The sequence below is a fragment of the Chiloscyllium punctatum genome, chromosome 26 (genome assembly GCF_047496795.1).
Source record: "Chiloscyllium punctatum isolate Juve2018m chromosome 26, sChiPun1.3, whole genome shotgun sequence".
Lineage (NCBI taxonomy): Eukaryota > Metazoa > Chordata > Chondrichthyes > Orectolobiformes > Hemiscylliidae > Chiloscyllium > Chiloscyllium punctatum.
In genome coordinates, this window is record NC_092764.1 from 32,922,231 (window position 1) to 32,949,836 (window position 27,606).

The 27,606-nt window shown below is 43.1% G+C and overlaps 1 protein-coding gene across 2 annotated transcripts in view; it reads left to right on the forward strand.

The window, feature by feature from the left end:
• Positions 1-27,606, forward strand: part of cpne7 (copine VII) — a 156,002-nt gene that overhangs the window by 41,439 nt on the left and 86,957 nt on the right. For both annotated transcript variants that reach the window (XM_072596088.1, XM_072596089.1), the window contains exon 3: positions 27,209-27,391. In XM_072596088.1, the coding sequence (XP_072452189.1) occupies positions 27,209-27,391 (183 nt within the window). The remainder of the gene's footprint in view (positions 1-27,208; positions 27,392-27,606) is intronic.

Consider the following 27,606-nt stretch of genomic DNA (forward strand, 5'->3'; position numbering starts at 1 on the left):
GTCTTGCCTAAATGCAGTGTCTCACATTTGTCTGGATTGAAATCCATCTGCCACTTTTCCATCCAACTCACCAGTCTATCTATATCCTCCTGTATTCTTTGACAGTCCCTTATGCTTTCTGCTATTCCACCAATCTTCGTGTCATCTGCAAACTTGCTGATCATACCAACAGTGCCCTCTTCGAGATCATTTATGTATATTACAAACAACAGTGGCCCTAACACTGACCCCTGCGGAACACCTTTCTCCATTTTGAGAAACTCCCTTCAACTACTACTCTCTGTCTCCTGTTGCTCAACCAGTCCTTTATCCACTTAGCTAGAACACACTACACACCATGTGACTTCACTTTCTCCATTAGTCTACCATGGGGAACCTTATCAAATGCTATTCTAAAGTCCATGTATATGACATCAACAGCCCTTCCTTCATTTATCAACTTGGTCACTTCCTCGAAGAACTTTATTAAGTTGGTAAGTCATGATCTCCCCGCACAAAACCATGTTGCCTATCACTGATAAGCCCATTCTTTTCCAAATATAAATAGATCCTATCCCTTAGTACCCTCTCCAGCAACTTCCCACCACCGATGTCACGCTCACTGGTCTGTAGTTTCCCGGAATATCCCTACTACTCTTCTTGTACAGGGAGACAACATGAGCAACCCTCCAGTCCTCTGGCACCTCAGCTGTATTTAAGGATGCCACAAAGATATCTGTCAGGGGCACAGCTATTTCCTCTCTTGTCTCCTTCAGCAACCTGGGATAGATCCCATCCGGTCCTGGTAATTTGTCCACCTTAATAATCTCTAGCCTACCCAACATATCTTCTCTACTTACGTCAACGTGATCCAGACTAATCAAACTTCTGTCTCTAATCTCAAGATTCATCATGTTCCTCTCCTCAATGAAAACTGATGCAAAATAATCATTCAGAATCTCATCCATTCTCTCAGGTTCGACACACAGCCTTCCTTCATCATCCTTTCTCTAGTTACCTGTTTGCTTCTTATATAAGAATAATATGCTTTGGGATTCTCCTTAATTCTGCTTGCTAAAGCTATTTCATGACCCCTTTTAGCCCGCTTGATTCCTCGTTTAAGACTTGTCCTATTCTTTCGATATTTCTCCAGGGCCCGTTCTGTTCTTAAGTGCCTGGACCTTATGTACGCTTCCTTTTTCCTCTTGGCCAGTCGTACAATTTCTCCTGTCATCCACGGTTCATGAATCTTGCCCTTCCCATCCTTTGCCTTCAATGGGACATGCCTATCCTGCACTATCTTTAACCTATCTTTGAAAGCCTCCCACATCTCAAATGTAGCTTTCCCTTCAAATAGCTGTGTCCAATCCACCTTTCTGAGCTCCTGCCTAATTTTGATATCATTAGCCTTGGCCCAGTTTAGTACTCTTCCCTTAGGACCATTCTCATCTTTAGTAACGTGTATTCTAAAACTTACAGAATTGTGGTCACCGTTCTCAAAGAAATCCCCCACCACAACTTCTACCACCTGTCCTGGCTTGTTCCCCAGTACCAGGTCCAATATGACCCCTTCCCTGCTCGGACTATTGACATACTGCTCTAGAAAACTCTCCAGGATTCTTACAAATTCTACCCCATCCAGACTACTGATGCTAAGTGTATCCCAGTCAATGTTGGGAAAATTAAAATCTCCCATCACCACTATCCTATTGCCTCTACATCTTTCCATAATCTGTTTACCTATTTGTTCTTCTACATCACGCTCACTATTGGGAGGCCTGTAATACAGCCCCAACAATGTAACTGCACCCTTCTTATTTCTCAACTCTACCCATAATGCTTCACTACCCAAGACCTCCATAGCGTCCTCCTTTAGCACAGCCGTGATATCATCCCTGACCAGCAATGCAACTCCACCCCCTTTTTAATTCCCTCCCTGTCCTGTCTGAAGCGTCTATATCCTGGAACATTTAGCTGCCAATCATCATGCCCTTCCTTCAACCAAGTCTCTCTGATTGCAATAACGTCCTACTCACAGGACCAATCCAAGCCCTAAGTTCATCTGCCTTACACACTATACTCCTTGCATTAAAGTAGATGCATTTCAGGCCACCATTTCTTTTACGCTCATCTGCTCTCTGCCTAATCTTCCCTTTAGTAATGCTATCTTCATAATTCTTACAGTCTCCAGTCTTCACCTCACTGCCTACTTGTTTTCTCTTCTGGTTCCCAGTCCCCTGCCATATTACTTTAAAACCTCCCCAACAGTAATAGCAAAAACTCCCCCAAGAACATTGGTTCCAGTCTGGTTCAGATGTAGACTGTCCATTTTGTAATGGCCCCACCTTCCCCAGAACCAGTCCCAATGTCCAATAAATCTGAACCCTTCCCTCCTTTACTATCTCTCAAGCCACATGTTCATCCTTCCTATTTTTTTCATTTCTACGCTGGCTAGCACATGGCACTAGTAGTAATCCTGAGATCACTACCTTTGAGGTCCTCCTTGTTAACTTCTCTCCTAGCTCCCTGGATTCTTCTTTCAGGACCTCATCTCATTTTCTACTTATATTGTTGGTGCCTATGTGCACCAAGACAACTGGCTGTTCACCCTCTCCTTTTAGAATGCTCTGCAGCCAATCGGTGACATCCCTGACCCGAGCAACATACCATCCGGGAGTCCCGATTTTGGCCACAGAACCACCTATCTACTCCCCTCACAATAGAATCCCCTATCACTATGGCCCTATGAGTCTTTTTCCTGCCCTTCTAAACAGCAATGCCCACCATGGTGCCATGATCTTGACAACTGCTGCCCTCCCCTGGTAAGCCATCTCCCCCAACAGTATTAAATGGTATACCTGTTTTGGAGGGAGATGACCACAGGGGACACATGCACTGCCTTCCTACTCTTTTTCTGTCTTTTGGTCACCCATTCACTGTCTCCCTCAGCAATTCTAACCTGCGGTGTGACCAGTTCACTAAATGTGCTATCCACGATCTCCTCAGCATCGCGGATGCTCCACAGTGAATCCATCTGCAGCTCCAGAGCCATCATGCTGACAAACAAGAGCTGCAGCTAGACACACTTCTTACAAGTTAAGAGTCAGGAACGTTAGACATGTTCCTAAGCTCCGACATCAAGCAAGAGGCACATGCCACGGGTCTGAGGTCCCCTGCCATTGCAAGCTTAGCTTTATATGAACTAACTAAAATCAAACAATGCACTTAAATATATGAAAAAGAACGATAAGAAAGAAATAAAAGCCTTAGTTTACAGAGTCTTTTTCTTCTGGTTAGAAGGGGGGAGGGGTGGGAGGGAGATACTGCACGTGTAGTATCTCGGGTTTAGCCACTACCCAAATATAAATTAAGCCCTTACCTTCCCTCACTTCACCTCACCTTCTCTCCTCACCGCTCTGTCAAAATGGAGCAATTTTGGCAAAAAGAGAACAATGACTATGATCCTAGACTAAAGATCTGAAGGTAATTTTCAGTTTGTACAGAATGGACATAATTGTCTTTATAGGATAGAGAAGACTTGATATATTCAATTAAAAAATGCTTTGTATGTATTACTTCCAACAGGAGATGTGGTACATCAGATTGAAAGATTATACAATGACAAAGCTGAGTGACAAATCCCTAAGTGATTAGTATCAGCAGTATGAGCCTATTGTCTCCTCTGCAGCAGATTCCATCTTCAACCTCATCCTTAAAGGTCCTTTCCTTCAACCCTGGTTGAGCTACATGATGCCAGAATCTAAAGTTGTGGCTGTGAAAGTGTTATCAGAGATTTGGTTGCCTTTCATGATGTGGTCCTGTTGGCTAACTAGGTGGCAGTTCTTGGCTGTCTTCAAGCAGAAATGCAAAAGAAGAGACTGGGGTGATGGAATTAGAATGGGTTAGAAAGCAGCAACTTTTTCACCCAGAGGGTGGTACGTGTATGGAATGAGCTGCCAGTGGAAGTGGTGGAGGCTGGTATAATTGCAACATTTAAAAGGTATCTGGATGGATATATGAATAGGAAGGGTTTGGGAGGATAAGGGCCGGGTACTGGCAGGTAGGACTAGATTGGGTTGGGATATCTAGTCAGCATGGATGAGTTGGACCAAAGGGTCTGTTTCTGTGCTGTACATCTCTATGACTCTATGACTATGACTCTATCTGCAATATGCACTTTATGCCAGACAGGAGGAGTGTGATATAGGATCGCAAACTACATAAGGTAGAAACACAAGCAAAATTCTGAATGTTTTGAGTAGTGCTGGTTGTTACACCTGATTCCATGATGTGAGGCACTATCTCCTCCATGGAGTTCAGGCTTCAGGCATGGTTTCCCCTTCTAGTTCTCTGCTTCTCCCTTCTATTATTCAAGAGAGACAGACTGTCAGAATGTGTCTAATATAATTTGATTGGGGGCTATGCCTGCCATTCCTGAACAGCTGAAGATACATGGAAACAACAAGAGCTGGTGCTGAGGCTGGCAGCCTTGGGAAGTGTGTCGGGCTGAGGTGGGATATCTCACTATTTTAGAATGAGTGCTGATATCTGAGCCATGATGCTATGGTGCATTGATCAGCTGGACAGGCTGGAGCAATGGTGAGGAGGAAATGTTGTGTGACGCTGCAATCAACAAGTGGTAATTGAAATCTTTTGGGTGCTGCAGCCAGATACTCAGGGCCAGACTCTGAAAGGTGACCACCCTGAATCTCATTCTGTCCTCAGTGTTTGTCTTAAGAGGATCTTTGGTCCCCTACAAGAACATAGCATTTTTCCACCTTTCAATGTATTAGATAGTGTGGGAATCCTCTCCCTGGCCTGATTCATTTACTATGCATTTCTTTCTAGCAACGTGTTTTAGAGACAATTACAATGGCTGGTGTATTATGAGCACACATTCGTTTAGGTGGGGATAGGTTCCCTTGAAGAAATCCATGCTCAATGTGTGGTGAACTTTCCCAGCATGCCACTGGGCCTCCTGTAAGCATACACTCAATTAGCTGTGTTTTCCACACTCAATACAGTCTGAAGTCATTTAGCTGAGGAGGCAGTGTGTACGCTTTGAGCCTAAATGGACTGATTGACGATAATTATACATCAGAGACTCAGAGAAATATAGGAGTTTACAGTTCCCCTCCCACTTCAAGGGGTCACAGTTGTGATTAGATTGTGCACTCCAGCTTCTGAAAGAGTTGAAATGCTAAAATGTTATTAGATTAGACTCCCTACAGTGTGGAAACAGGCCCTTCAGCCCAACAAGTCCACACTGACCCACTTCCCTTTGATTAATGGACCTAACACTATAGGCAATTTAGCACAGCCAATTCACCTTTGGACTGTGGAAAGATACTGGGGCAAATGTACAAACACCACACAGACAGTTGCCCGAGGCTGGAATCGAACTGGTGTCCCTGATACTGTGAGGCAGCAGTACTAACCACTGAGCCACTCTGCTGCCCTGTAGCTTTGAGGCAAATGATGTAAAGCTCAAACATTTGTTGAACAAGAATAAGTGCAAATTCCCTTTGTGGCTGGTAATAATCCATTCTAATTTTGTAATATCTATTCAACAAAGTTATTACATTGCTGGAATGATTTTTCTTTGTAATATAGACCAAAGAGAGCATGAAAGATGGCATACTGATAATTGTAGAGTACTCCAGCTTTTGAAGGCAAGAAAACTGTTATTTCAATCATGCTGCAGCCAAAATGTTAGGGCTGAAACTTGTCACATGCAAGACTTAGTAGCTAAGCTAATGACCAATGAGAATTGAACATCAAGATAGAATATAAATGGAATTGGTTGACTGGAGCTTACTGGAATAGAGGATTCAATGGCAAAGGGTGTACAAAATATCAGCACCAACAGAGTCAAACCAAAATACCACTTTCATGCCCAGCGAGGGGCAATGCACTGCAAGTAAACTTGAAGGTCGGATACAAAATATTTATTTAAATTACATTGCTTTTAGAAACATGCAGGCAGCAATGTTAGGCTAATTTGCCTCTTAGGAAAGCCATGGGATAAGGTGCAACATAAGTGTTATGTCGCATGTATTATTTCAGTATTCATTGACCTTAATAAAAATGGACAGTATGTCAAACCAACAAAAACACTTAATTCTGTCAGAATCTCATCTGACGGATGGGTTAAAATTGCTTCCATTGGGTTGGTTGCAAGATTTGTATTCCACCTGATCCCACAGATCTCCCATTAGGTCAGAATTTCCCTTAAATCTGTCTACAAGCTCATAAAGCAATTTGTCATTCTATTAATGGCACTTTCTTCGGTTGGGCCAGAATTAAATGAAAGCCACTAGCTGCTAGTTCTGTGGACAAAGGTTAGGGAGTCGCAGTACTCCCTGGAAAACCTCATTAACATATATATGATTATGTAGGAATGACTCAGCTAGGATATTTTCAAAGTAATTCATTTTGTGTAGTGATGTGTGGAAACTGCTAATTATGTTTGCAGAGTTCAGTATTATGTTGCCCACACATATTCACATATCCACTTATGTGACTTTTAAGCATAAATGGAATGTGTAATTCTCTAGGAATTTGTGATCATTACTATGTTTCATAACAGCTACATTATTGTTAATGCTATTTCTTATTAATCATGTTCAGCTACATTCGTCTTTGGTTTAAAAAATATTTAATTTATTGCAAAGAAATAGTCATTAAAATCTGTAGAGAAAATAACAATAATAATAGAGGAAATGTTTGCAGAAATGTATCCACAGATAATAAGCAGCATGATAAATACATTTATATGGTATAAACATAATATTAAAATGCATTGTTTGTATTTTTTAAGCTAATCTCCCATGGAGTTGCTCATGAATTAAATTGTTCACAGGAAAGTTCTAATTTTACCTATTAGTACGGAGCTATGTGTAATGTTGACTTGTATGTTTAGGACCACTGCTAAAGTATTTAGAGTCATAGAGATGTACAGCATGGAAATAGACACTTCGGTCCAACCCGTCCATGTCGACCAGATATCCCAACCCAATCTAGTCCCACCTGCCAGCACCCAGCCCATATCCCTCCAAACCCTTCCTATTCATATACCCATCCAAATGCCTCTTAAATGTTGCAATGGTACCAGCCTCCACCACATCCTCTGGCAGCTCATTCCATACACGTACCACCCTCTGTGTGAAAAAGTTGCCCCTGAGGTCTCTTTTATATCTTTCCCCTCTCACCCTAAACCTATGCCCTCTAGTTCTGGACTCCCCAACCCCAGGGAAAAGACTTTGTCTATTTATCCTATCCATGACCCTCATAATTTTGTAAACCTCTATAAGGTCACCCCTCAGCCTCCGACGCTCCAGGGAAAACAGCCCTAGCCTGTTCAGCCTCTCTGTAGGTCATAGAACATAGAACATAGAACAATACAGCACAGAACAGGCCCTTCGGCCCACGATGTTGTGCCGAACTTCTAACCTAGATTAAGCACCCATCCATGTACCTATCCAAATGCCGCTTAAAGGTCGCCAATGATTCTGACTCTACCACTCCCACGGGCAGCGCATTCCATGCCCCCACCACTCTCTGGGTAAAGAACCCACCCCTGACATCTCCCCTATACCTTCCACCCTTCACCTTAAATTTATGTCCCCTTGTAACACTCTGTTGTACCTGGGGAAAAAGTTTCTGACTGTCTACTCTATCTATTCCTCTGATCATCTTATAAACCTCTATCAAGTCACCCCTCATCCTTCGCCGTTCCAAAGAGAAAAGGCCGAGAACTCTCAACCTATTCTTGTACGACCTACTCTCCATTCCAGGCAACATCCTGGTAAATCTTCCCTGCACCCTCTCCAAAGCTTCCACATCTTTCCTAAAGTGAGGCGACCAGAACTGCACACAGTACTCCAACTGTGGCCTAACCAAAGTCCTGTACAGCTGCAACATCACTTCACGATTCTTGAATTCAATCCCTCTGCTAATGAATGATAATACTCCATAGGCCTTCTTACAAACTCTATCCACCTGAGTGGCAACCTTCAAAGATCTATGTACATAGACCCCAAGATCCCTCTGTTCCTCCACCTGACTAAGAACCCTACCATTAACCCTGTATTCCGCATTCTTATTTGTTCTTCCAAAATGGACAACCTCACACTTGGCAGGGTTGAACTCCATCTGCCACTCCTCAGCCCAGCTCTGCATCATATCTAAGTCCCTCTGCAGCCGACAACAGCCCTCCTCACTGTCCACAACTCCACCTATCTTCGTATCATCTGCAAATTTACTGACCCACCCTTCGACTCCCTCATCTAAGTCATTAATAAAAATTACAAACAGCAGAGGACCCAGAACTGAACCCTGCGGAACTCCACTTGTAACTGGGCTCCAGGCTGAATATTTACCATCTACCACCACTCTCTGCCTTCGACCGGTTAGCCAGTTTTCTATCCAATTGGCCAAATTTCCCTCTATCCCATGCCTCCTGACTTTCCGCATAAGCCTACCATGGGGAACCTTATCAAATGCCTTACTAAAATCCATGTACACTACATCCACTGCTCTACCCTCATCCACATGCTTGGTCACCTCCTCGAAGAATTCAATAAGACTTGTAAGGCAAGACCTACCCTTCACAAATCCGTGCTGGCTGTCCCTAATCAAGCAGTGTCTTTCCAGATACTCGTAAATCCTATCCCTCAGTACCCTTTCCATTACTTTGCCTACCACAGAAGTAAGACTAACTGGCCTGTAATTCCCGGGGTTATCCCTATTCCCTTTTTTGAACAGGGGCACAACATTCGCTACTCTCCAGTCCCCTGGTACCACCCCCGTTGCCAGTGAAGATGAGAAGATCATTGCCAACGGTACTGCAATTTCCTCTCTTGCTTCCCACATAATCCTAGGATATATCCCGTCAGGCCCGGGGGACTTGTCTATCCTCAAGTTGTTCAAAATGTCCAACACATCTTCCTTCCTAACAGGTATCTCTTCTAGCTTAACAGTCCGTTTCACACTCTCCTCTTCAACAATACGGTCCCTCTCGTTCGTAAATACTGAAGAGAAGTACTTGTTCAAGATCTCTCCTATCTCTTCCGACTCAATACACAGTCTCCCACTACTATCCTTGATCGGACCTACCCTCGTTCTCGTCATTCTCAGGTTTCTCACATATGCATAAAATGCCTTGGGGTTATCCTTGATCCTATCCGCCAAGGATTTTTCATGCCCTCTCTTAGCTCTCCTAATCCCTTTCTTCAGGTCCCTTCTGGCTATCCTGTATCCCTCCACTGCTCTGTCTGAACCCTGTTTCCTCAACCTTATGTAAGCCTCCTTCTTCCTCTTTACTAGACATTCAACCTCCCTCGTCAACCAAGGCTCCCTCACACGACCATTTCTTTCCTGCCTGATAGGTACATACATATCAAGGACACGTCGTATCTGCTCCTTGAAAAAGTTCCACATTTCCACCACATCCTTCCCTGACAGCCTATGCTCCCAACGTATGCTCCTCAAATCCTGTCTTACAGCATCGTAATTTCCCTTCCCCCAATTGTAAAATCTACCTTGTTGTGCGCACCTATCTCTCTCCATAACCAAGGTGAAAGTCACAGAATTGTGGTCACCATCACCAAAATGTTCACCCACTAACAAGCCCACCACTTGTCCCGGTTCATTACCGAGTACCAAATCCAATATGGCCTCCCCTCTGGTTGGACACTCTACATACTGCGTTAGAAAAGCTTCCTGGACACACTGCACAAACACCGCCCCATCCAATCTACTTGATCTAAAGAGCTTCCAATCAATATTTGGGAAGTTGAAGTCGCCCATGACTACGACCCTGTGGCTTCTGCACCTTTCCAAAATCTGTTTCCCAATCTGTTTCTCCACATCTCTGCTGCTATTGGGGGGCCTATAATAAACACCCAACAAGGTGACTACACCTTTCCTATTTCTGACTTCAGCCCATACTACCTCCAGAGGCAGATCCCCCTCAAACTTCCTTTCTGCAGCCGTTATACCATTTCTAATTAGCAATGCCACTCCCCCTCCTTTTTTACCACCCTCCCTAATCTTACTGAAAGATCTGTAACCAGGAACCTCCAACAGCCATTCCTGTCCCTCATCTATCCATGTTTCCGTGATGGCCACAACATTGTAGTCCCAGGTACCGATCCACGCCTTTAGTTCAGCCACCTTATTTCTGATACTCCTTGCGTTGAAGTATACGCACTTGAGCCCATCTCTGTGTCCGCAAGTAGTCCCTGTCAGTGCTACCTTCTCCACAGCCTCCCTACAGTCTTGGGCATCCTGACACACAGCTAGCTTACTTGCTGGACTACAAGTCCGGATCCCATCCCCCTGCCAAATTAGTTTAAACCCCCCTGAAGAGTGCTAGCAAACCTACCCCCTAGGATATTGGTGCCCTTCTGGTTCAGGTGCAACCCGTCCTGTTTATACAGGTCCCACCTTCCCCAGAATGCAGTCCAATTGTCCAAATATCTGAAGCCCTCCCTCCTACACCATCCTTGCAGCCACGTGTTCAACTGCACTCTCTCCCTATTCTTTGCCTCACTGTCACGTGGCACCGTAAGATCCTCCAACCCTGGCAACATTCTTGTAACTCTTTTCTGAACCCTTTCAAGTTTCACAACATCTTTCAGATAGGAAGGAGACCAGAAGTGCACGCATTATTCCCACAGTGGCCTAACCAATGTCCTGTACAGCCGCAATATGACCTCCCAACTCCTGTACTCAATACTCTGACCAATAAAGGAAAGCATACCAAAAGCCCTCTTCACTATCCTATCTACCTGCAACTCCACTTTCAAGGAGCTATGAACCCGCACTCCAAGGTCTCTTTCTTCAGCACACTCCCTAGGACCTCAGCATTAAGTGTATAAGTCCTGCTAAGATTTGCTTTCCCAAAATGCAACACCTCGCATTTATCCATCTGCTCCATGTCTCACAATTAAACTCCATCTGCTACTTCTCAGCCCATTGGCCCATCTGGTCAAGATCCTGTTGTAATCTGAGGTAACCCTCTTCGCTGTCCACTACATCTCCAATTTTGATGTCATCTGCAAACTTACTAACTGTACCTCTTATGCTCGCATCCAAATGATTTATGTAAATGACAAAAAGTAAAGGGCCCAGCACCGATCCTTGTGGCACTCCACTGGTCACAGGCCTCCAGTCTGAAAAACAACCCTCCACCACCACCCTCTTTCTTCTACCTTTGAGCCAGTTCTGTATCCAAATGTCTAGTTCTCCCTGTATTCCATAGATCTAACCTTGCTAATCAGTCTCCCATGGGGAACCTTGTCGAATGCCTTACTGAAGTCCATATAGATCACATCTACTGCTCTGCCCTCATCAATCTACTTTGTTACTTCATCGAAAAACTCAATCAAGTTTGTGAGGCATGATTTCCCATGCACAAAGCCATGTTGACTATCCCGAATCAGTCCTTGCCTTTCCAAATACATGTACATCCTGTCCCTCAGGATTCCCTCCAATAACTTGCCCACCACCGAGGTCAGGCTCACTGGTCTATAGTTCCCTGGCTTGTCCTTACCACCCTTCTTAAACAGTGGCACCACGTTTGCCAACCTCCAGTCTTCCGGCACCTTACCTGTGACTAACGATTGTACAAATATCTCAGCAAGAGGCCCAGCAATCACTTCTCTAGCTTCCCACAGAGTTCTCGGGTACACCTGATCAGGTCCTGGGGATTTATCCACCTTTAACCGTTTCAAGACATCCAGCATTTCCTCCTCTGTAATCTGGACATTTTGCAAGATGTCACCATCTATTTCCCTACAGTCTATATCTTCCATATCCTTTTCCACAGTAAATACTGATGCAAAATATTCATTTAGTATCTCCCCCATTTTCTATGGCTCCACACAAAGGCCGCCTTGCTGATTTTTGAGGGGCCCTATTCTCTCTCTAGTTACCCTTTTGTCCTTAATGTATTTGTAAAAACCCTTTGGATTCTCCTTAACTGTATTTGCCAAAGCTATCTCATGTCCCCGTTTTGCCCTCCTGATCTCCCTCTTAAGTATACTCCTACTTTCTTTATACTCTTCTCAGGATTCACTCGATCTATGCTGTCTGTACCTGACATATGCTTCCTTCTTTTTCGTAACCAAACCCTTAATTTCTTTAGTCATCCAGCATTCCCTATACCTACCAGCCTTCCCTTTCACCCTGACAGGAATATACTTTCTCTGGATTCTTGCTATCTCATTTCTGAAGGCTTCCCATTTTCCAGCCGTCCCTTTACCCGCAAACATCTGCGTAATCCAAGATGGAGGACAGGAAGGGTTTCTGGCTGTAAGAGCTGCTCCTTTTTTAGAGCTACTTTAGGTGTTGGAGGTGATTTCCTCGAATTCCAGGAGCAGCAATTACTGTTTTATATGCTGTTGCATTGTTTTGGAACTTTGGAAAAAAAAAGTCAAACCAACCGCAGTTTAAAAGGGAGAAGAGCAGACAAAGGAAGCACATGGTGGGGACAGTGCAGGAGAGAGAGAGAGAGAGAAAACCTGCACAGTTACTGCCTTTGCTGTTTGAATTTGTGTATCGCTGGACATCGGAGTGCATCTGGGAAAGTTAACAAACAGTGAAATTCACAACTAATCTTGGAGGAACTGTTGGGCGAAGTTCACAGCACAGAATCAGATAAGTTAATTGTTGTTTTAAGTCTGTCCTAGAGAAAGGCTGCAGTGGTGGGTACAGTGGATTCTCTCTTGATTATATGTTTTTGGAGATAAGTCTCTTGATTAAACTTAAAATATAAGCCATAGCTATTAAGTTAACCCGGGGCAGTGTTTGTAGAGGAATAAGACGGTGTTATTTTCTGGGTCTGTAGATTGTGAAGGAGGAAAAATGGCCTTTGCAGTGATATGTACTTCTTGTCAGATGTGGGAGTTTAAAGAGAGTTTAAGGGTTACTGTGGATTATATCTGCCATAAATGCTGTTGGATGTGAATCTTATCAGATTGAGTGGATCGGTTGGAGAGACAGATAGAAGCGATGAGGAATTTGCAATAGCAACAGTGTGTGATGAATGGCAGTTATAGAATGGGGGGGATGTCTCAGATACAGTCACATAGATGGGTTAACTCCAGGAAGGGTAAGAGAGGTAGGCAACTAGAGCAGGAGTCTTTTGTGGATATACCCATTTCAAACAGGTATGCTGTTTTGGAAAATGTAGGGGGTGATGGATTCTCAGGGGAACGTAGCACAATCAGCCAAGTTTCTGGTATTGAGACTGGCTCTAATGCAATGAGGGGTACGTCGGCTTCCAAGAGATCAATTGTGTTAGGGGATTCTGTAGACAGAGGTACAGACAGACGTTTCTGCGGCCAGCAGAGAAAAAGCAGAATGACGTGTTGTTTCCCTGGTGCCAGGATCAAGGATGTCTCAGAGAGGGTGCAGAATGTTCTCACGGGGGAGAGGGCCCAGCAAGAGGTCATTGTCCACATTGGAACCAATGACATTGGAAGGGAAAAGGTTGAGACTCTGAAGGAAGATTATAGAGAGTTAGGTAGAAATTTAAAAAGGGTAGTAATATCTGGATTACTCCCAGTGTTACGAGCTAGTGAGGGCAGGAATAAGAGGATAGAGCAGATGAATGCATGGCTGAGGAGCTGGTGTATGGGAGAAGGATTCACCTTTTTGGATGATTGGAATCTCTTTTGGGGTAGAAGTAACCTGTACAAGAAGGACGGATTACACGTAAATTGGAAGGGGACTAACATACTGGCAGGGAAATTTGCTAGAACTGCTTGGGAGGATTTAAACTCATAAGGTGGTGGGGTGGGACCCAGGGAGATAGTGAGGAAAGAGATCGATCTGAGATGGGTACAGCTGAGAACAGACATGAGTCAAACAGTCAAGGCAGGCAGGGACAAGGTAGGACTAATAAATTAAACTGCATTTATTTCAATGCAAGGGGCCTAACAGGGAAGGCAAATGAACTCAAGGCATGGTTAGGAACATGGGACTGGGATATCATAGCAATTACGGAAACATGGCTCAGGGATGGGCAGGACTGGCAGCTGAATGTTCCAGGATACAAATGCTACAGGAAAAAGGGAGGCAAAAGAGGAGGGGGAGTGGCATTTTTGATAAGGGATAGCATACAGCTGTGCTAAGGGAGGATATTCCTGGAAATACATCGAGGGAAGTTATTTGGGTGGAACTGAGAAATAAGAAAGGGATAATCCCCTTATTGAGATTGTATTATAGACCCACCAATAGTCAGAGGGAAATTGAGAAACAAACTTGTAAGGAGATCTCAGCTATCTATAAGAATAATAGGGTGGTTATGGTAGGGGATTTTAACTTTCCAACCATCATCTGGGACTGCCATAGTGTTAAAGGTTTAGATTGGAGAGGAATTTCTTAAGTGTGTACAAGACAATTTTCTGATTCAGTATGTGGATGTACCTACTAGAGAAGGTGCCAAAAGTTGACCTACTCTTGGGAAATAAGGCAGGGCAGGTGACTGAGGTGTCAGTGGGGGAGCACTTTGGGGCCAGTGACCATAATTCTATTTGTTTTAAAATAATGATGGAAAAGGATAGACCAGATCTAAAAGTTGATGTTCTAAATTGGAGAAAAGCCAATTTTGACGGTATTAGACAAGAACTTTCAAAAGCTGATTTAATTCAGAGAAGTATTTGAAATAACCACATTCTGAGATTAGTTAGACATTACATTTGATGGATGTTCCTCTAGATTGGCAGATGCTGGTTCTTTGCATAATGACCAAAGGCAGTTTGCAGGATATCATGGCAGAAGCTGCTACTATGTGGGGGTGGGGCTTGGGAGTATGGCAGGGGGAGGCTTTGTTTTGGCTAAAGAGTATCACTGAAAGTCACTGGGATTTACCTGGTGGATACCCCACATGGTAGAGGGAATACCTGCTACTGGTAAAATGCTAGCTGCAGTGCAAAAAGGTCCTTCCATGGCCATGCAATGGCTCAGTGGTTTCTGGTCTGGAAGGCCATTTGTCACCTTATTATCACTGGTATGATAACATGGCAGAAGGAAAATAAGGGGCACACCAGCCCACCTTCTCTCATTAATTTATAGGCAGCCACCTCCCACTATGTTCACGGTTGTATATAGAAACATAGAAAGGGATTTCGAGTAGCAATATGGCCAATTGGCCCTTTGGACCTGGTCAACCATTTAATAAAATATGGCTGACCCTAGTTAAGGTCTCAACTCCACTTTCCTGTCTGCCCTCCATAAACCTTGACACCCTATCTATCAAAGACCTCTCACTTGGCCTTGAATAACTTGGAAGACAGAGCCTTCACTACCTTCTGGGGAAGAGAATTCCACTCTCTAATGACTCATTTACTGGAATTGTTTCTCCTCATCTCTGACTTAAAAGAGAAACCTCCTATTCTTAAACTGTTTCTCTTAGTTTTTGGCTTTTCCCCTCAAGAGGAAACACCCTCCCAAAAACCAAAGTATCCAGTCCCCTCAAGATTTATGTGCACCAATAAGATCACCTCTCAATTTCTAAATTCCTAGTGAGTATATGCCAAACGTATTGACCCTTTCTTCATAAGATTAGCCGTTCCTCTCAGAAATAAGTCAAGTGAACTTTCTGTAGAAACTTTGCAAAATCAATAATATCTTTTTTCAGAAGGAAGACCAGAACTATACACAGTGTACCACTGGTGATCTTAACAGTGCCCTGTACAGTTGTAGTAAAACTTGCCGACTTGTATATTCCATTTCCCTAGCAATAAACTGCATCATTCCATTTACCTTGTCACTTGCTGAACCTGCATATTAATGTTGTGATTCATGTACTAGGACATTCAAATCCATCTTTATCACTGAGTTCTACAATCTGTCTCTACTTAAATAGCATATTGCTTTTGTATTCTTCTTAGTAAACTGGGCAAGTATTTGTTTACCCACATTATATGGCATCTGCCAACTATTTTGACCTCATGTTTGACCCGTGTGTATCCTCTTGCATACTCTCAACCTCTTATTGACAACATATTTTCCTACCTATCTTGGTGTACTCAGCAAGTTTAGCCACCATACTCTCTAAATCATCAATATAGATTATAAATAGTTGAGGACCAAGGACTGATCCCTGTAGTACTTCAAGTTACAACTCGCTAATCTGAAAAAGCCTGATTTATCTCTGCTCTCCCCATCCTGTTAGCTAATCAATCCTTTATGCACACTAATATGTTACCCTCTATAGCAGGTGCCACAGATAATCTGCCACAGGTACAGTTGATGTCTGAAGGAGCTGCTGGGTGGATCTTACTCCTGCCCCAATTGTGTGTTGGAGATGCTTGAAAGTTTGGGGTTCTCCTTTACATAAGGGTTTGTCTTGACTTCATGGTGAGGCTACATTGAGGGGCCAGATGACAGTTCTTGGATACCTGAAAGCAGAAAGGCAGAAGGTGGCGATTAGCATCAGGGCTGGGCGTGTTGATGTTGGAGTGGAGGGTGCATTTTGGGAATTGAATAGTCATTAGATCACACCATCTGCAGCTTAAATCTCAAGTCAAGTTTCAGGATGGCATTGGTGAGAGTTGAGGAAGTGTTTAAGGCAGGAATATTCCATCATGTTATATGCTGTCACCAACACTGGCCATGGTGACCCAATTTTGGAAGCTGGTCTCCACCAGGTTCAGGGAAATGCAAGCATGCTCACTCCCTCCTGTTCTATGCGCACCTAGTCCTGCAAAAGAGATGAAAGAATATCATTGAATGCGTTGCAAAGAGTGTGCCTGTCATGGACACATAGCTAAGAGAAACTGAAGACTGCAGATCAGAGTCGAAAAGTGTGGTACTGGAAAAGCACAGCAGGTCAGGTAGCATCTGAGGAGCAGGAGAGTTGACATTTTGGGCATAAACCCTTCATTAGGAATGTTGACGGGGTGGTTTGGGGAGAGAAGAGTGCTGAGAGATAAATAGGAAGATTCGGGTGGAGGTGGGGGCAAGGTAGCTGGGAAAGCAATAGGTAGACACAGGTGAGGTGTGTGATGGTGATAGGTCGGAGAGCAGGATGGAGCTGATAGGTGAGAAGGAAGATGGACAGGTAGGAGAGTTCAAGAGGGAAGTGCTGAGTTGGAGGCTTGGATCTGGGAATCTGACTGCCACAGCTACCTGGACATCTACTTCAAACCCACTGGCTCTCACAGCTATGTGGACTACACCACCTCCCACCTCCTGTAAAAATGTTATCCCTTACTCCCAAATCCTCTGCCTCAGCCGTATCTGCAATTCCACTCCAGGACAACCCAGATGGCCTCCTATTTCAAGGACCACAATTTCCCCTCCCTCGTGCTCAACAATACCCTCCAGTGCATTTCCTTCACTTCCTGCACCTCTGCCCTTGAACCCAACCCCTTCAACTGCAACAAGGATAGAACCTCCCGGGTCCTCACCTTCCACCTTCCAACCCCACCAACCTCCGGATACAGCGCATCATCCTCTGCCATTTCTGCTACCTTCAGTCAGGTCCCACCACCAGAAGGATATTTTCTTCCCCACCCCATCTTGTTCTGCAGAGACCATTCCTTCTGGGAATCCCTTGTTAGGTCCACGCCCCCCCACCAACTCATCCTGCACTCCCGGCACCTTCCCTTGCCGCCACAAGACATGTAAAACCTGCTCCCACACCTCCCCCCTCCTCACATCCAAGGCTCCAATGGATCTTCCCACATCCAGCAGAGATTTTCCAGCACATCCAAATGCCTCATCTGCTGCTTCTGTTGCTCTCGATGTGGTCTTCTCTACATTGGAGAGACAGGATACCAACTTGCGGAACTTTTCAGGGAACATCTCTGAGACACATCACCCAACAACCTACACCTCTGTGGCCGAACACTTCCACTCCACCTCCCACTCTGCCAAGAATATCCAAGTCCTGGGTTGCTTCCACTGCCAAATCCAAGCCACCCGACACCTGGAGGAAGAATGCCTCATCTTCCTTTTCGGGACCCTCCAGCCACATGGCATCAATGTCGACTTCACCAGTTTCCTCATCTCCTCTCCCCCTACCTCATCCTAGACCCAACCCTCCAATTTGGCACTGCCCACTTGAACTATCCTACCTGTCCATCTTCTTTCCCATCTATCCGCTCCACCCTCTCCTCCAACCTATCACTATCAAACTCCACCTACATCTACCTATTGCCTTCCCAGTTACCTTCCAACCACCCCCACCCCATATTTATCTCCCATCCCTCTTCTCCCTCTACATTCCTGATAAAGGGCTTCTGCCTGAAACATTGACACTCCTGCTCCTCAGATGCTGCCTGACCTGTGTTTTTCTAGCACCACATTTTTTGACATAGACCATAGCTGACCGTATTTGGAACCTTTAAGATGTGAGTGTGAGGCTTATAGTAGCAACATGTGTGACCGAAATTTGAGATGAGTCCTGATTACTGGATACTGCTGATGAATGGGCGTTGGGTATGTTTGATTTGAAGTATGTGTAGGTTTGGTAGTGCAGTGTTAAGAACAGAATAAAGAACCCCTACAGAACTCAGTCTATCAAAACGAGACTTAATAGTACTGTTCCAAATATAGACAACAGTCCCAATAGCAAACTCCCTTGAAAAAAACAGTAAAAATGGAATAAACACTTACAGGTGAAGTTAGAAAAGCAGAAGGAAAAAGAGTTTAGCAACTGGTTTCAACACAGCTGGAGTCCTAACTAGTTCTGCACTGAACTGCTCAGCTAGAGAGCTGACCACTCCCCTTTCATTATACAGGTCACTTCTAAAACATGACCACTTTGGCCTGAAGTCTCATCTGTTTATATATAAACAAAAGACCTCTCAACAATCCTTTTCATCTCTGTATCAAACTAGTCACCTTGGAGCTGGGAGGGTTTTATGACCCCTCCGATAAAAACCAAGGACACAGTATCTTTGAGAAAGGCAACAGCCTTGAGAAAAAAGGGACCAGCTTTGTGACAGCAGTGTGTAAAAGATAAAGAGAGTGAAAGGAAAGATCTGCATTTGAATAGCAATTTTTACTTTAGTACAAAGGCTTAATAATTATTGTGCTAGTGTTTCACATAGGTTGTCAGTGATGTCAACCGCATGTAACTAGAGCCTGAGGGAAGAAGCTTTCAAACTCTCCTGTGCCAGAGGAGCCCAGAGCACTCTCTGTCAAACACTTTTGAAGGATGCAGTCAATGCCAATTGTGACAGGAAAGTGAAAAGATTTTGCCTGACAGAGAGCACTCCTGTACATGCAATCAAAGCAACTCAACTTGACTGGAATCCAAGAAAGCTGCTTAGAAGTGCTCTGAGTTACCTTTGTCCGAGCCTCTGGACTTTGCAGGGTGCATTAAGAAGTTGCACCCTGTGGAAACTGACATTGCTGATTCAAGTGATGTGGGACGGGTTCTGGACGCACTCAGAAGCAAAATAATAATCGGGTCAGTGCGTTCCCGTTCTAACATTATGTTAAGAAGACAGGGGTTTGTGCAGAAATTGCTAAATATGTAGCAAACTTTAAAGAGCTTGATTTCTACATGAACTTTCATAGCAGTGCTGCCACAGACTGGACTAAATTCAGCAGGATACCCAGAAAATCTTTATTCTTTTGGTAATGATTTGCATTAGGTGCCAGATGTCTGTCGATATGGGAGAGATCTTAGAGCATCAGTAAGTAAGCTGAGCTGTGGGACAGTGTGATACCCACCACTGTTTTATGTTTCCATTATGGCAAGCAAACACAGCATCACCACCAAGCCACATGGGATCAATGTGGATTTCACCAGTTACCTCATCTTCCCTCCCCCTACCTTATCCCAGAACCAACCTTCCAACTTGGCAGCGCCCTCTTGACTTGTTCTACCTGTCCGTCTTCCTTCTCATTTATCTGCTCCACCCTCCTCCCTGAACTATCACCATCACCCCACCTTCATCTATCTGCACGATCTCAACTACCTTCCCCCAAAGCAGACAAGTTCCAGAGGGAACTTCTGAAACTACTCACATGACTTGGAAGCTGCAAATAACTCACTATATCACTGTCTACTCATGTCAAGCAAGTTTTCACATTTCTCTGAAAAAGTTTAAAAGAAGCCATGCTACAACAGGCAATGATATCAATACTGGCACCCAGTCCACTTGACGGTGGTCTGGCATGGTGTCTGTACCCAAGCTAAACGGCTCCCTCTATATCTGTGCCACCTTTACACAACTGGGTGGTGGTGTGAGAAGTGTACTCCAAGGTATCCACTGATGAAAATACCTGTGTCAACCTAAATCCTGGCATATGGTGACCCAGACCTGCCATTATTGTGGCAACTGAAGCATCTGCATTGTTCTAAGAGCTGGTTTGTTCCATGTCCAGTGTGATAGCTCCAAATGTCCTGTCCACCTTTCCTTCAGGGCACTGACAGATACAGAGCTGTGCCACAAGTCCATTGAGAGAGCCACCTGGATCTGTGAAATTAGAGCTTCTGTAATTAGAGCTTGGATCTCAAATTCAAACTCCAGATGGATCATAAGCCATTAATGACCTTCATAACACCATGGAGCTGCCAAAATTCCAGCTCAAATCCAAAGGTTCCAATTCTATCTTCTACAGTTTGATGCCAACACGGAGTATGTCCATGGGAGAGTTCAGATCCTAATGTTTTGTTCCATATTCCTGTGGGGAAACCTGCACAAAATGATTACTCTTTTATTCAGGATATGGTGTTCTATGCAGTTTTGTTCATAGAATTATAGAATCCCTACAGTGTGGAAGCAGGTCATTCAGCCCATCGAGTTCACACTGACCCTCCAAACAGCATTCCATCCAGACCCAACCCCCTCCTATCTTATCCTTGTACCTCTGCAATTCACCAAACCCGGACAACTTTGGACTGTGGGAGGAAATCCTGGCTGACATGACTACAATGTGCAAACCCTGCACTGACAGTAACCCATAGCTGGGATTGAGCCCGGGTCTATGGCACTGTGAGGCAGCAGTACTAAATCACTGAGCTATCATGCTGCTGTTGATCATGTTTTTTCCAGTGACCGCTCATAAAATGGATGACATTTGTTCAACTCAGGATACTATGTTGAATCCTCACAAATGTGAGATTGCCGTGTCATAGGATGGCCTGCATATATCATTACTAATGTACTTCAAGCAATATCATCGTCATAGCCTTCTGGATGACTTGCTGGTCTATTACAACTGCATTCTTACTCCCAGGGTCATGAGGCTGGACATTCTGCAATGTTCCACCAGGTTCACTTGGGAATTACCAAATACCAAGCAACACCCTCTGGCAGTCTGATATATTGAAGTCCATTGGAGACATAGTCTCCAATTGTCCAACGTGTGCTAACATAGGCAGAAAACAAAGTGCCTGTGATGGTGCTATCACTCTCATTGTGTTGTTGGGAATGCTGGGGATGGATCTGTTCATCTTCCAGGTAAAACCCATCTTAGTGTTGTCAATTCATATTCCCAATGGCTGAAGGTCAAGTGATTAGACAGCCCTACCTCAATGGCTGTAATCACAATGCTCAGAGATATTTGCCACACATGACATTCCTGTGGTAGTCACCTCAGACAAAGGCCTGCAGTTTGCTAATGACTGTTAAACACTTCACTGATTTGTACAATTTTGTACGCATTACCAGTTCCCCTCAGTTCTCACGGCCAATGATAGGAAGATTTGTTTGGTCAAGGACCAATTAAAGAAAAACAGTAACATCGATCTTGTGTTACTTCGTTATAGGTCCACACCGTTACACAATGATCTGATTCATTTGGAGCTCCTAACATGAAAGAGATTATATGCTCTGTTCAAACTCCTCTGCAAATCTTTGCTTAGGAATCACAGAGACTGGCTTGGATAAGAACCAAAAGAAGGAGGATCATTACCATACAAACCAAGCTATCACCTTTGACGGCCACTAAGGTACAGAAACGGCCAACTCTCCATCCTTGGAGTGTGTCTGGATGTGGGATCAGAACCCACTTGACCACGTTTTGCACACTTTGACATGTCCTCCATGTTTTTTGGTCAACACTGACTACAATGTCCTCACACACAACAGTGTCGATGTCTAACAGTGGTGTCAGATGATGTTACTGCATAATCTGAAGGAAGAAGGTTCTAATGATGTCCTGCAAAAGTCTGCCTCTATAATAGTTTAATCAGTCAATGAGTATTGACTAGTTTTCTCCAGTGTGCTTTTCAGCTCTCTCCATTCTTTCACACTCAGCCAGAGCTTGTAATAATATATTCACAGCCACCAAATGTTTCAAAGCACTCTATAGCCATAGAGACATTTTGAAGCATAGTCACATGATTGCAAAATGTTATGCCACAGAAAGAGGCCATCTGGACCACTATGTCTGCACTGGCTTTTCAAATGAACATCATTACCTCCTGCCAATCCCCTGCATTTTCCTGGTTACTGTGCGAGTAATCATCCAGTACCCTCACAAATGCTTCAATTGTATCTGCCTGCACCACACTTCCAGGCAGTGCATTTCAGACCTTTGTTTTTTCAAAATCCTTTTAAGTCTGTGTGCTCTGTTTATTGATTCCTTTACAAGCAGGAACAGCTTCTCCTTATCTATTCTATCCAGCTCACTCATGATTTTTGAAAATCTTAGTTCACTTCTCAGCCTTCTTCTCTCCAAGGAGGACAGTCCCAACTCCTTCACTCTATTGTCGTAACTGAAATTTTTCATCCCTGGAACCATACTTGTAAATCACTTTGGCACTCTCTCAAATGCGTTCACATCTCTGTTATAATGTAGTACTAACAACTTACACAATACTCTGGCTGATGTGATGTTAGTAATGTGGGAAATGCAGTTGTTAATTTTCACTCAGCAAATTCCCACAAGCAGCAATTTGGAAGTGACCAGACCATTGGTTTTATGACATTAGTTGAGGGATAAATATTGCCAGAACATGGTCTTTTTCTTCAAAATAGAGAGATGGATCTTTCATATACATGTAAGTAGACATGTGGGACATTGATTTAACATCTTACTGGAAAGATGACTCATCCAATTGTGTTGCACTCCCTCAGTACTGCAGCAGATTGTCAGTCTTGATTGTTATGTAGAAATCAGAAAGTGGGATTAAATTTAGAGGTGAATGTTTTATCGACTGAAGCACAGCTGATACATATGAAGACATTAGTTACTGTATGGAGTTTATTAAATCTACAGCAATGTCTTCTAGACCAGAATCCTTGCATTGGTCCACATGGCTATCCAAATGGCTATACCATTTGCTATCTCTGCCTGGAGAGCCTCCTGTATCCCTGGGAGACATTGCACCTCTCCTCCTTTCCAATTCCTGTGCTAAGATTTTGAGTCCTGCAACTCTAAACCTGAGGGGCCTCCCTATGGCCAGCTGCTTAATTAATATTCTTTGAGAAACACCTTCTGAAACAGTTACAACCCTACCCTTGAAGTTCTGCTTGCAAATAAGTTGCGTGACCCACATAGACACTTGGACCTTACTGAGCATGCAGCCTCTAAGCATCATATTTGTTATCTCATTGCCTGAGAATTCTGACACTTGCAAAGATTTAGCTCTGATTGTTCTCCCAATTCTTTGTAGACTCAAATCTCAATTTGTTTCTTCAATCAGTCAGGCAGAATGAAAAACCTCTTCATAATCTACTTCATAGACAAAGTCTCTACAAACCCTAAGATGTGATAGTAGTACAGCAAAGAAACAGTTTTTCCTGAACTTTCTTGTTTATGAAAGGTTGTCTTGCAGACTTTTTATTCTGATCTTTTTTTAATGTTTATGAAAGAATCTGAAGATTAGCATTCTTTTCACTTGAATCTTTTAGAAAGTTTCATATCTTTTTAAATTAATAATAATTTACAATGGTTGGAATAATTGTCCTTTAATTCATTCTCCAATTAAGTCAAGGAAAATTCCAGTAACCTCTGGACTTTTATATAAGTTTGATTACAGGTTCTTGTGGTCCCTACCCCTCAACCAGGAGACCTGACTTCATATATATTTTGTGAGGTGAATTTGTACTTGCAGAGTTACATTGTACTTTGCTCAAAAACTGCATGTATTCATGTAAGACTCTGTTATCTCACTTTTTAGATTAGAATCAGTCTAAACATTATGGCACAAACAGTGAACACAGGGGGCTAACACCGTCAACATAATATCTGGCTAATACCAATTGTTACAGTTAACCTGAGAATGTAACTTTTAAAAAAAAAGTTTTGTGATTTACACATGACAGAAGTGAAACTATCGTGGTATTCGAAGAGATGAAAGACTCAACAAACAATCAAGGTATTTTTCATTGTATAATTTCAGTTACATCGCACTGTAAACTTTTGCTATAAATTCTGTGTCTTACAATTGTGTCCTCCACAACCACCCGATGAAGGAGCGGCGCTCCGAAAGCTAGTGCTTCCAATTAAACCTGTTGGACTTGTGTTGTGTGATTTTTAACTTTGTACACACTAGTCCAACAACCAGTCCAAATCATCATCACCAGAGTATAGTTGGTTCTAAGGTGACAACACAATCATGTTTTTTTGCCAGATTATTTTCTATGGTTATGTCCATTCTATTACATTATGTTCACCACCAGGAGATTTGCTCCAAAGCACATGGTGCTGATTGTTGCATTTTTTTTTCTCTTGCCTGAAGTGGTTTTTTAAAAAATTCCTTGACATTGTTGTAGATGTGACATTCTAGGGTCAGCTACTGAGGCTGGGTGTAATCCACAAAGGAATTTCCCAGACAGTCACTGAATTTTTTTAAAAAGCAAGATAAACTATCCATCTTAAAATTTAATAAGACAGTAAGTAATCCTGAGTTTTGATACATTGATTACATCATTTATTATTGTCACATGTACTGAGATACAGTGAAAAATGTTGTTTTGAGTGCTCTGCAGGCAGATTGTACCATTCAACCAGAGTGCAGAATACAATGTTATAGCTGCAGAGAAGCTGCTGAGAGAGGGATCAGAATAGCGTTTGACAGGTCCATTCAAAAGTCTGATAACAGCAGGGAGGAAGCTGTTCTTCAATCTATTCATACATGAATCAAAGTTTTATATCTTCTGCCTGATGGAGGAGGATGGAAAAGATTATAACTGGAGTGGAGGAGTCTTTGATTACGCTGGTGCTTTCCTGAGGCAGCAGTTTCTTGCTGTCTTGGGAAGAGCAGTTGCCAAACTGCACTGTGATGCATCCAGATAGGATGCTTTCTGTGGTGTATCTATAAAAATTGGTTAGAGTCCTTGAAGACATGCTGAATTTCCTTCACCTCCTGAGGATGTAGAGATGTTGTTGTGCTTTCTTGACCATCGCGGTGATGTGGGTGGACCAGGACAGATTGTTGGTGATCATCATTCCCAGGAACTTGATGCTGTTGACGATTTCCACTTCAACATCATTGTTTCAGTCAGGGGCGTGCTCTCCACTCTGCTTCCTGAAGCCAATGACCAGCTCCCTTCATTTTATTGACATTGATGGAGAGATTGTTGTCTTTACACCATGCGACTAAACATTCAATCTCTTTCCTGTATTCTATCTTGTCGTTGTTTGATGGAGCTGTAGTCAAAAAGTAGGAGCCTGACATATATATTCTTGTTATGCAGATATTACAGGGATGAGTGTAGGGCCAGGGAAACAGTGGTTTGGACCTCTTGCATCAGTAGCTGAATTGAAAAGAATCAAGGCAATCTGGGAGGCTGGATTTGACATGAGACATGACTAACCTCCTGAAGCACTTCATAATTATGGAGGTCAGAGTACTAGGCAGCTGTCATTGAGGCACGCTACATGAGTTTTCTTTGACACCAGGATGATGGTGGTTTTCTTGAAGCAAGTGGGGACTTCAGACCAAAGCAAGGAGAGGTTCAAGATGCATGTGATTATCCTTGTGAGCTGGTCTGCACAGGATCTGAGTGCATGGCTACAGGTTCACTCTCAAGAAGGTCAATCTAACGTCTGCGGTGGTGACTGTGAGTGCAGGTGCATCCAGGGTTGATGGGACAGGTGACATTGTTTCATTGACCTTCTGTTTAAAGTGAGCATAGAATGCATTGAGCTCATTGGTTAGGGCTATATTGTTCCTTGCGATTCTGTTTGAGTTTGTTTTGTAGCCTGTTATGGTAGGTCTTGCCACAAACAACAGGTGTCTGTGTGGTTGTCTGAGTCTCAAACTTAATTTGGTATTGCCTCTTGGTGTCTCTAATGGCCTTGCAAAAATCATACTTAATTCCTGTATAGGTCAATGTCACCTGTCTTAAATGCCTCAGATCTGGGCTTCAGTAGGGAGTGGATCTCCCAGTTGTCTCATGGCTTCCTGTTGGCAAACAATCAGATTAACTTCTTTGGCATGCAATGTCACTTACTAATGAAGTGTGTGACAGTTGTTGCATAGTTGTTTTAGGTTGGCTGTTCAGTCCTTGAATATGGCCCAATCCACCGACTCTAAGCAGTTCTGTAGAAGCCCTCCATTGCCTCAGACCAACACCGCACTACTTTCTATACTGGGTCCTCATGCTTCAGCTTCTGTTTGTAAGCTGCGAGGAGAAACACCGCAGCATGATCCATTTGAGCATTTCTCGAATTCCAAAACCAAAACCAAAACCAAAGCTCTCCAGTCTTGATTAAAAATTAAAAAAAATGGAATGACCTTTATGGCATTATAGGGCTGGAGACATTTTTTGCAAAATAACTGGTAATTAATTAAAGTAGAACAAAACCCAGTCTTTGATGATTCTAAGCTCATTGGCTCTGAATAGAACAGAAGTGAATGGATTCAACTGATTAAAATTGATCCTTCATTCATCTGCCTAGCTCTGCTTAAGCGCTCCCTTCCCAGCTATAAGTCTTGACTTTTGCTCCATTTATTACAAATTCAAATACAGATTACATCATTCTTCATCTGATGATTTTGTTAAGATTCTTTTAAAGTTATAGGCAGTAAACAGGCTGTGGGAACTGTTGATCGTTTTTGAGCAGCAGGCTAGCATTTTACTGTGTAAAATATTAGAGCTGTTCTGTTCATCTACCATACTGGAACCATGTCTTGATCTATGCAGTTCTGAACAAAAATGTCTGATTTATTAAGCTGCCCTATATTCTAGAAACAAAGTCCAGTTATCCAATGTAAGGTGAACATTGGAACTTGCTACATCTGATATTCCAAACAGTCATCAATAAGACTGTAATGAACCCATAAAATTGTTCTGCTTTGCAGGTTGACCGGACTGAAGTTATAAAGAGCAACCTGCATCCAGTCTTTTCCAAAGTTTTCAATGTGGATTATTATTTTGAGGAGGTTCAGAAGCTTCGATTTGAAGTATATGATATCCATGGCCACTGCAGTATTGGTACTCGTGATGATGACTTTCTGGGTGGTGTAGAGTGCACTCTGGGACAGGTAAGTACTAGAATAAACACTATTTTCTTATCAGTTCTAATAATTACTGGGCTAGTTGATATTTTATTCTTTCTTTCCCTATCATATTAAATCAACAATTTTAATGATGAGAAAATAGATTAGTCAATGCTGTAAAAATTTCTGTTAACTCCAGTATTGGAGAGCTTCAAAGTTTAATATTAGTGTTTAATAAATAAAAATTGATCTAATACTTA